General features: G+C 45.6%; 1 protein-coding gene across 1 annotated transcript in view; it reads left to right on the forward strand.

The window, feature by feature from the left end:
• LOC102812607 (ATP-binding cassette sub-family A member 3-like) overlaps positions 1-10,502 on the forward strand; it is a 116,790-nt gene that overhangs the window by 25,528 nt on the left and 80,760 nt on the right. Inside the window, exons 5-6 of the mRNA XM_006873962.1 lie at positions 282-541; positions 8,147-8,263. Coding sequence (XP_006874024.1) covers positions 282-541; positions 8,147-8,263 — 377 coding nt within the window. The remainder of the gene's footprint in view (positions 1-281; positions 542-8,146; positions 8,264-10,502) is intronic.

Here is a 10,502-nt window from a genome sequence, read left to right on the forward strand (position 1 = left end):
CGTGGCAACAGTAGTTGGCCCAGGATCAGGCTGTGTCTCATTCTGCTGTGCTTAGGGTCACTATGAGTCGGTACCGACTCAGTGGCACCTAACAACAACAGCAAGTACTCATATTTCCACCAAAGGTCATTGTTCCTACTTTAAAGATGAAGTTCTTCCCAAGAAGTTCCAGAGAACACCAAACCCATTACCACTGAGTTGATCATAGTGACCCTCTTTCTAGTTTGCATCTCCGTGTTCCCTGATCTCTGAGGCTTGTCACCCACTGTTTTCTCCTGTAGGATACCACAAAGAAGGCTTCCTAGCCATACAGCATGCATTGGATAAAGCCATCATGTGGCACCACGCTAAAGATGCGATGACCAACATGTTTTCAAAAGTCAGTGTGCTCATCAAAAGGTTCCCCCATGGGTCTTACATCCAGGACAACTTCTTCCTGGTCCTGCAGAACGAGTTCCCACCACTCCTCATGCTCAGCTTTATCTGCATTGAACTCACCATCATCAACTCCATCTCCCTGGAGAAAGAGAGGAAGCTGAAGGTAATCCTAGCTCCTCCCGAAGGCCGTCTCTCCTGGGCAGGAAGGTTTGGAGGTTGCTAATGAGAAATGCTCAGAGTGGGAAGGAGGCCCCGGCAGGGTTGAGGCTACTCAGGTGTCAGAGCAGCTGGCCAGGTGAGTAGGAACCTGGGAATTGTTTGGTAATTTTAATCTGCTTGGAACAGTTGTTGTTGTTGTTATGTGCCATTGAGTCGGTTCCGACCCATAGCGACCCTGTACAGGGTTTCCGAGGGTGTAAATCTTTACAGGAGTAGAAAGCCTCATCTTTCTCCCGCGGAGCAGCTGGTAGTTTCGAACCGCTGACCTTAAGGTTCGCAGCCCGATTCGTAACCACTACGCTACCAGAGCTCCGTGTAGGTGTTCAGAATATGTACTGTGCACTGACTGAAAAGGACGAAAACCCCAAGAAGATGGATTGGCCCAGCGGCGTCAGCAATGTAGCAATGATTGATTGTGAGGTGGGCCCAGGAGCAGGCAGTGTTTCCTTCTGTTGTGCATAAGTTCACTATGAGTTGGTACCAACTTGATAGCATTTAACAACAACAATTACTGACAAATAAACATAAACACCTACTTCTCAACTATAGAGTATCTCTTTATCGAACAGGTCACATCTACGTCCATAGAGTAAAAAGCATCTACTGTCCCACTGTTTGTACATCTGGCAGTAAGAGACATTGAGATGCGAGACAAGAGGAACACTGGCTGTGATGTTAGGCTAGGTGTCACCTTGGCTGAACCATGATGCTCAGTGGTTTGGCAGTGATGTAATGATGGAATTTGGCAATGATGTGATGATCCATTTAGTCATCTGATGTGGTCATCCACCATTTTCCCATAACACCAATTTCTGGATAATGAACTGACCTTTGGAACCTCGCCATGTTGATAACGGGAGTGGGTGTATTAGTCCTGGTTGCCAATGAGTTGACGCTGACGCACGCCAAACCCCTGTGTTTTGGAGTGGAGCTGTGATCCACAGGGTTTCCAATGACTGGTTTTTCCAAAGTACATCACCGGGTCTTTCTCCCTAGGACTCTGCCTTCCAACCTTTGGATTAGCAGTCAATCTCATTAACCAGCCAGGGACTGCACCAATGTCTAAGAGGCAAATATCGTCCAAAACAAACTCAGTGTTTGCCCAGAGGCAGACGGGAAGCACACTCCTGGGAGAGTGAGCCTGGGGCCCGGCTGTTGGCCAAGCTGCTGCTGAAGCCACCGGCTCTGCTCTGCGCTCTGCACATCTCTGCTCACGCTCCACTTACTCCTCTAGATTCATGACATTTTGGCTCACTCTCTCTTTTATAAAATGTCCTCTTCTCACTTTTGATTTTTTTTTCTCCTTTTGTTGTTTCTCATGGCTGTGTGTTAGAATGGAGTCCTGGTGTGGCATTGTAGGCTAAGCACTGTACTGCTAACCACAGGTTCGGCCATTAAAACCCATCAGCTGTGAGTCACTATGAGTTGGAACCAACTCAACGGCACTTCACAACAACAGTTATTAAAATAGGCTACCAGGGACTCCAAGAGTTTTGATTGGCCTCGTTGACGATGCAGAGGATGTAAGAATGGATTGCTCCCCTCTGCTTTGTTTCTTGCATTTCCACTTGGAAGGAAGGGGCCTCACCACTGCTGTCCTGTGAGGCCAAGTGGCCAAGGCTGGTAGCTTTGCCAGGGGTGGTCATGGCACTGTGAGCTAACTGGAGGCCCTTCTCTCTGGCTCTGTTGTTGTTAGGTGCCCCGGGTACAGCAGAAGTAGACACCACACAGTCCTCTGCCATCTTCACAAGCCTTTCTGTGTGTATACGCACTGTTGTAGCTACTGGGTCAGCCCATCCCAGGGAGGCACTTCCTCTGCTTGCTGAGCCTCTACGAAGCAGCCTGTCCTTCTCTAGGCACTGGTCCCTCTTGATGACATGTCCACGGTACGGGAGATGATGTCTTGCCATCCTTGCTTAAGGCTCTGGACCTCTTGGGAAAAAAAAACAATAAACTGGAAACTTCCAGTGTGTCTTTGAAATCCCTTTTTAGTTTTCATATGTGGCATAGTTTTACCTTCCCTGCTTGTTCAATTATTTCTGCAGCAAATTTTCTGAGGGAGATGTTGGGCATCAAACGTTTGCCCTTCAGATCATTGGCCTGCTCACGTGCTGCCTCGATCACATTCAAGTAAATTTAAAAATGCTTCTAAGAGGCTGAAAAATTATCCTCAATAGAATTGAAAAGTAGTACATAGAACTGTAGGAACACTAGAGAAAATAAATACAAAGAAGTTGTAACCCATATATCGAGAGAAAACAAAGGAAATCACAGAACAAATAAGAAACAGAAAATATAAAAGTGTTACTCAAGATAGCTAAAGACCAGACAGACGGAGCAGTTACCCTGACAAATCACCTCTCCTTTTAAAAGAAAACCAAAAAACCTGGACTAGCTCAAGAAACACAATTCAATGAAAACGAAACGATGCCAGCCTGCTGTTGGTGGTCAGTTTCATAGCCGAGAGTGTGTGCTGTGCAGACATAACCCGAGTCACCCTGTGTGTCAGCTCCCTAGTACTACTGTCTCAGATGCCACAAGTGGGCGACTTGCACTCCCTCTGTCTTCTGTGGAGGAAAGGGCCTGGTCTCTTCTGAGCTTCCGTTTCTGGGATCTCTCCTTCTCCATCTCCGTTTGCTTTCTTGCCTACTTGATCTCTTTTATATCGCAAAAGAGGTTAATCTAAGACACACTCTATAGTAATCCTCCCAGTGTGGTGCTGTAGAATCAGCACTGGACTGAAAACCATAAGGTTGGCAGTTCAAACCATCAACTGCTCCTCAGAAACCCTATGCAGTGTCGCTATGAATCCAAACCTACTGGACGGCACTTAACAACAACATAGCGACCCTGTATATGAGTTATGAGGAGCGGTTGGTGGGTTTGAATGGCTGGATTGAAAAGATATTTTGAGGGAACATAATTTTATCCCTGCATCTTTATACCAGCTTGTTTTACCCCTCCAGGCCTCCTGTGCCCTCTGCACCTCATTCTCAGCCTTGGAGGTGGCTTTGTAGGGCAGCACCACTCTCCTAGCTGTCTCCTAACAAATCACTCGGCGCTTGGTTGGTCCCTAAACAAGTGATCACTCTTCTTTTACGATGTTTTGTTCTACATAACCCTTTCTCCTAGTGGGCCCTTCTCATCCCTTTGGGTCCCGGACTGGCAGTAGCTAGATGGCTGCTTGCCCGAGGTTCCTGTAGTGCCCAGGTGCACACATGTGTAATTAGGCTTCTTGTAAACAACCAACCCCAAACCAAGCCAGTTAGCATCAAGTCGATTCAAACTCCTAGTGACCCCATGTGGGTCAGAGGAGAACCGTGTTCTATAGGAGTTTTCAGAGTTGATTTTTCAGAAGTAGATGGTCAGGCTATTCTGTATGGGAGTGCTCCGTGGCCAAGCATGTGTAACCATGCGCACCACCAGGCTCTCCCACCTAGGCACATCAGCCTTGAACCATTGCAGTCTGTAACATAGAGCCACCTTATGAACGCTGGCTGAGCCGCAGCTCTCCACGCAACAACTGCTGGAATTCTTCCAGAGCAGGGGGATGCTGCGGCATGGACAGTGTCCTCATGTCTACAGCGTAACCAGCCAAACACACTCTCATTTCCTCATAAAGAATGTATTTCTCTCATCAGCAAAGTACAGCAGTTCTCCAGTAATTCAGCTTTGGCTTCTCCAAGTAGAGCTTCTGTGATGAAATGCTCTGTTTCTGCTGCATAGATCTGGACGACACAATCCCCTGGGGGCTGTAAAGGACCTCTGAGCTCTGGGGCCTGAGAGGGATCTTTGGGACTGAAGTACCACATGCCGGTGACAGCTTTAACAGACAGAGATGGCTCTGGGGAAAGCTCCTTGTCTCCTTTCAGCATCTGTGGCCCAGCATTCCTTGGTGATCTCCATATATCTTAGCATCACTTTTCCCTGGATCTAGGAGCTCACAGTGCAGGGACTCTGGTCTAAAGGACACACTCCACTCCTGGCTCTTTCTTGGTGGCAGTAGGTCCCTCTGAGCTCTGTTGGCCTGTTTAATCTCTTGCATATCTCAAAAGAAATCAACTCCAGATGCAACCTAACATATAGATTGCATCTTGCCTCATTAGCATCATAGAAGAAAGATTTATAAAATACAGGATAATTATATCAGCTACGGCTGTTCCCCTCAGCTCACATCATGGAGGAAGTGATCACATTCTATGAGCTGTCATCATGGGAAATTATTATTTCTTAAAGTGCTAATGCACTGAGAATTCAGCCAAGTGCACACCAAACCTTAGCTATCACACTCCATTCTCTTGAGAAGGGCCCTTGAACTCAAACCTCTCGGCTCTTGTTTGGTGAAGACTTAGGAGCAGGTGGGTTCTCTTCGAGAAGGAATAACCGTGATTCTCTTGATAGTATTTCAAGTGTTTAAAAATTGCTAAACTAATGTCCAGTCGGTAAAAATAGTTAATTTAAAATTTCTAAGCCTTTGTATATGCAAACACAATTTAATTAAATTAAACTCACCTTTATATTATAAAATCTCAATTCCTAACTTTTATTCATTTTCACCTTATAGAAATGCACCATATATAAATATGTTGTTGTTGTTAAGTGCCGTCGAGTCGGTTCCGACCCATAGTGACCCTATACAGGGTTTCCGAGGCTGTAAATCTTTACGGGAGCAGAAAGTCTTATCTTTCTCCCTCTGGTAGTTTCAAACTACTGACCTTGTGGTTCGCAGCCCGATTCGTAACCACTACACTACCAGAGCTCCATATATAAAGGTACATAATAAATATAAGAATTACGTTTCTTACAAAAAGGAAAAAAGCAGGAGGAATTGTGAATTACTCTAAGAGGGCGGGTACCCTACTAGACAGAGCTCACCCTGGGACCATGGGAGGTGTGACGCAGTGAGTGTCACTTTCTTGCCTGAGATGAGTGCAGAAGAATCCCAGATCGTGCACAGGTGAAGCCCTCACCTGCTGGCCCAAGGTCCCCAGTTCGCTCTGTGGGAGAAGGATGAGGCAGTCTGCGTTCATGAAGATGGCAGACTTGGAAAGCCCATGTGGTTCTGGTGGTGGTAATGGTGTGCCAAGGAGTCAGTTCCAACTCATAGCAACCCTGTATAGGGTTTCCCAGTCTGCAAAAAGCCTCATCTTTCTCTCACGGGACAGCTGGTAGTTTTGAACTATTGAACTTGAGGTGAGCAGCCTAACTCGTAACCACTGTGCTATCAGAGCTCTACTTCTAGTCGGGCCTAAAGGGTCGGTCTCAGTTGGAGTGGCCTACACAGCGCCGGGTTTGGGCTGGGTGCTGACCATGTAGATGGACTGAGGACTTGCCTGGGCCCCCTGCCACTGCTGTCACAGGTCCTTTGCTGTAGGTGAATAGGGCTCTCTCCTGGACCCCAAATAAGTGCTAGCTCCACGGTTGCTCTCTCTGTAGGAATTCCCTCAACTTCTGAGTTTGTACTGCATTCACCCCCTTCTAGAAGTCTTCCCAAAGTCCATCCAGCCATTAGCCCATCCTCCCAGAGTAAGTTTCCCCTGCCTTTATTACCAGGTGGCTAAAATTCACCTGATGTCCTTGTAATCAGATCTCTCAGTGGACTGGACCTCCGTCTCTTCTGTACAGCTGACTGCAGAGAGCTCCCGGCCATTGCGGCTGGCAGGCTTCTGTCTAGCACACAGGCCCGTCTCCTTTCCCCAAGGCTCGTCCCTAAGTCTCCTCAAGCCAACGCTTGTGCATGTTAATGGGTTTAACGGAGAGGGCGGTGAAGAGGACCGGCAGGCTGCAAGGAGCAACAGCGATGGAGACCATTATTTCTAGATGGTGGCTACGCTGTCTCACCCGGCTATGTCCGATCACAATTTGCAGGCTGGAATTGCACCATCCTTAGGAACTTCTAATAAGAAGACTATTCTGTTGTGTGTGGTGGGGAGGGGGAGGCATGAGGCCCTGCTACCTGACCTTTTGTGATAACTGAATCGGCCAATCCAAAAAAAAAAAAAAAGTTATTTGAGATCCTTGATTGACACCAATGTGTAACCACAATCCCAGATGCAGACACCTGCATAAAATGGCAGTGGTCAAAGGCTATTGTACCCCAAGTTGGCTTTTTGAGACAGTTAGACATTCTGTACTGAGCCGCCTACTGTGTCCTCGATGTGCCCACCTACCCAAATCCACTAATAATAACCCTGCTTGCAAACTCTGTTCTCCAGCTAAATATTCAGTATTAGCAAGTTAACAAGAGCAATAAAAACTCTGCATGTCTCAGCAAAAAAAAAATGCTGTGTACCTGGATGGAGTGGACTGGTGCTGTCTTCGGGGGTTTTGCTGACCACTTTGGAAAGATTCAGTAAGGCAGATATAAAATGTGGGAGGAAAATTGTAAAAACCTGGGCTGAGTCCACACTGCGGTGCTTCACTCCTGTGTTTACATTCTCGATCATCTTTGAAGTCTGTAATCGTAGGTTGTGCACCCCAGTTGGTGCTATGTGCACAGTCCAGACTCTGTGTTCTGACACTGAGCTACTGACACACGACTGTACACTCATATAAGTAAAAGTACAAAGCTTAAGGTATGAATATGTCATTTTTGCCATTGCCTGCTTTAGCCAACATGTTTTTTTGGTTAATTAACCTACTGCCAGCTCCGATCTTAAAGGACAAAAAGCTACTTGTGTACTGTTGTTAGATGCTTTGACTCGATTCTGTCTCATAGTGACCCTTCGTACAGCAGATTGGAGCACTGCCCAGTCCTGCACTACCCTCACCATCATTCCTGTGTCTGAACACATTGTTGGGGCCACTGTGCTCCTCCGGTATGCTTGGTGTGGTGTAGACAGCATTGGGATCCTCTCTGCACCTCCAGCACCAGGGCGTGACTCTTACGTTGTACCCTTTTCCTGTGTGGCAGCTGGCACTGACCAAACGTTGATTGAGTGACTTCTGTTTCCCAGGCACTTGTACTAGGACACAGGTATGACTCCGCCCTGCCCCTCTGGTGCTTCACAGCCATAAAACCAAGTATAACAACAGAATCGGAAGGGCTAGGGGAGTGGGCGCACGGTCTGATGGCTGGGTGGACGGCGGGCAAAGCTAAACAGAGAAAGTCTCAGAGCAGGCTGCTCCTGAACTGTTGTTTTTTTTTTTTTAAGTCAAATAGGATTTCACTAGGTAAAGAGAAGGTGAGAGAAAAACAAGAAAAGAGGAGAACAATGTATGTGAAAAATAAAAAGAGACCATGATTCATTCAGCAAATTGCAGGAAGGTCTGTGTGACCAGAGCATGTCAAGGAGGTTAGATTTCTTTTGAGGGCCACAGGGGCCCTGCGCTTAGAGCAGGGGTTCGGTCCATTTCAGAAGGCTACTGTGAAGACAGGGCCTGTCGTGACCACACCTAAGCCAGGTAAATGCCGCTCACTGATTGTACTTCTTTCCATTTAGCCTCCAACGCTCTCCTCTAGACACCTGTCCCGGGTGCACACACGCCCCCTTACCCAGTCTGCTGGGCCACTGGCCAGTATCATGCATGCTTCTCTTGCTTCCTCTAGGAGTACATGAGTATGATGGGGCTGCGCAGACGGCTGCACTGGGTTGCTTGGTTCATCATGTTCTTCATTTCCATCTTCACTGCTGTTTCTTTCATGACAGTGTTCTTCTGCACAAAGGTACCCGTCCTTCTCCCTCAGGATGTGCTAGGCCATGACTAGGTGAGGAAGATCTTGGGTGGGGCTGGGTGGGGTGGGACTAGGCTCAGTAGAAGACAAAACCCACTGCAGGTTGCTATGTTGTGGCATTTGCTAATCTTTGGTGACTGAAGGGTTTAAAATTGAAGTCGGGAGAGCTTTGCCTGTCCTTTAGTTCCTAGTTTTCAAGGACACAACCTGGGTGTGGTTGATCTCATTTGTAAAATGGAATGCCAAAAGAGATATGTTACAAAACTTGAAATCATTGCAAATTTGGTAATCTATAAATAGTCGAAAACAGTTATTGTAAAAGCCAAGAACATTCTTTCATGCCTATGACATCTCATTTTTTCTTTTATGTTGTTCAGTGAAACTTGGTGTTGCAATCTACTTGTTGTTAAGTGCCCTGGAGTCTGTTCCAACTCATAGCAGGTTTCTGAGGTGTGGCTGGTGGGTGTGAACCAGCAAGCTTATGGTTAACAGCGCAGTGCTTATCCTACAGTGCCACACCCAGACTCCTAGCATTTAATGACTGTGTCATAGTCCACTATATGAATATCTAAAATTGTGTTTTATAAATGATCAAAATTGGCTCCATTTGAACAGAGGAATACAAGAAAACCTCGACTAAATAGGAAAAGACAGGCAACAAATGGAATGGCCAGGAAACATTAAAGGCAGAAAATATAAGACAACAAAAGTGATGCTAAATTATCTATAAGAGTAATAATTAAAAGTGGGGTAAACTCGTTTATTAAAAGAAGAAAACATTCACAGCGGGCCAAAACATTTAAATCAAAATTTACTCTCTCTCAAAAAAAAAAAAAAAAAAAAGAAAAGAGAGGTACTCTTTAAAAACTGAACTAGAACTGCCACATGACCCAGCATTTCCACTCCCAGGTGTGTATCCAAAAGACTTGAAAACAGTTCAAACAGATGTTTCTACACCCGTGTTCACTGCAGCACTGGTCACAATTGCCAATAAAGGGGAAACAGCCAAAAGGCCCATCAACATGTGGGTGGGAAAGCAAAATGTACGTACATATATTGAAATCCAACTCAGTCAGTAGGAGAAATGAGGTCTTGATACATGCTACAGTGTGGATGGAGCTGGAAGCCATTATACTGGGTCAAATTAGTCAATCACAAAAGGACAGACATATGATCTCACTTATATAAAAAGACAAGAAAAGGTAAAATTAGTCAATCACAAAAGGAAAGATACATGATCTCACTTATATAAAAAGACAAGAAAAGGTAAGAGGAGACAGACAAGTTTCTTAGTGGTTACCAGGGGTGGTAAGGAGATCAATGTAATGGATGTCAGTTATTTGCACACCTGTAAAAAGCTGAATGACCTGAAACTTAGTGTGATATTGTTGTTGTTGTTAAGTGCCATCGAGTCGATAAGACACTGGCAAAAACAAAACAAAACACAAAAGAGTCTCTCCCAAGGCTGTTCATGTCGAATCAAATACCTCATGGGATTTGGCTCCATTGTTTGGAGGTTTGGATCATGATTGATGGGACATCCCTGTTAATCGGCCTAGTATCATGTTTAGTTCTGCTTGACCTCCTAACTCACCGCATGGTACCTTCCTTGTTGTTGTTGAGGCAACTGCCATCGAGTGGACTGCGACTCACAGTGACCCTGTGCACAGCCTCACAAATATTGTTATGTTTGAGTCCATTCTTGCTGCCACTGTGTCAGTCTACTCCTTGGGGATCTTCCTCTTTTACACTACCTCCAGGGACTGGTCTCTCCTGACAACATGTCCCAAGTATGAGACACAAAGTCTTGCCATCTTCCCTAAGGAGCATTCTGGATATCCTTCTTCCAACACAGATTTGTTTGTTCTCTGGCAGTCCCTGGTACTCTCAATATTCTTCTCCAATACCATATTTCAAATACATGAATACTTCTATAGGCTTCCTTATTGATTGTCCAATTTTCACACGCATGTGAGGGGACTAAAAGTATCATGGCTTGCTCAGGCGCACTTTAGTCTTCAAAGTGACATCTTGGCTTTTTAACAATTTCAAAAGGTCTTGTGAAGCAGATTTATCTAATGCAATACATCGTTTGATCCCTTGACTGTTTCCATGAACATTAATTGTGGATTCAAGTAAAATGAAGTCTTTGCAAATTCAGTCTTTTCTCCATATAGCATAAAATTATTTATAGGTCCAATTGTGAGGATTTTTGTTTTCTTTACATTGA

The sequence above is a fragment of the Chrysochloris asiatica genome, unplaced genomic scaffold, assembly GCF_000296735.1.
Source record: "Chrysochloris asiatica unplaced genomic scaffold, ChrAsi1.0 scaffold00257, whole genome shotgun sequence".
Classification (NCBI taxonomy): domain Eukaryota; kingdom Metazoa; phylum Chordata; class Mammalia; order Afrosoricida; family Chrysochloridae; genus Chrysochloris; species Chrysochloris asiatica.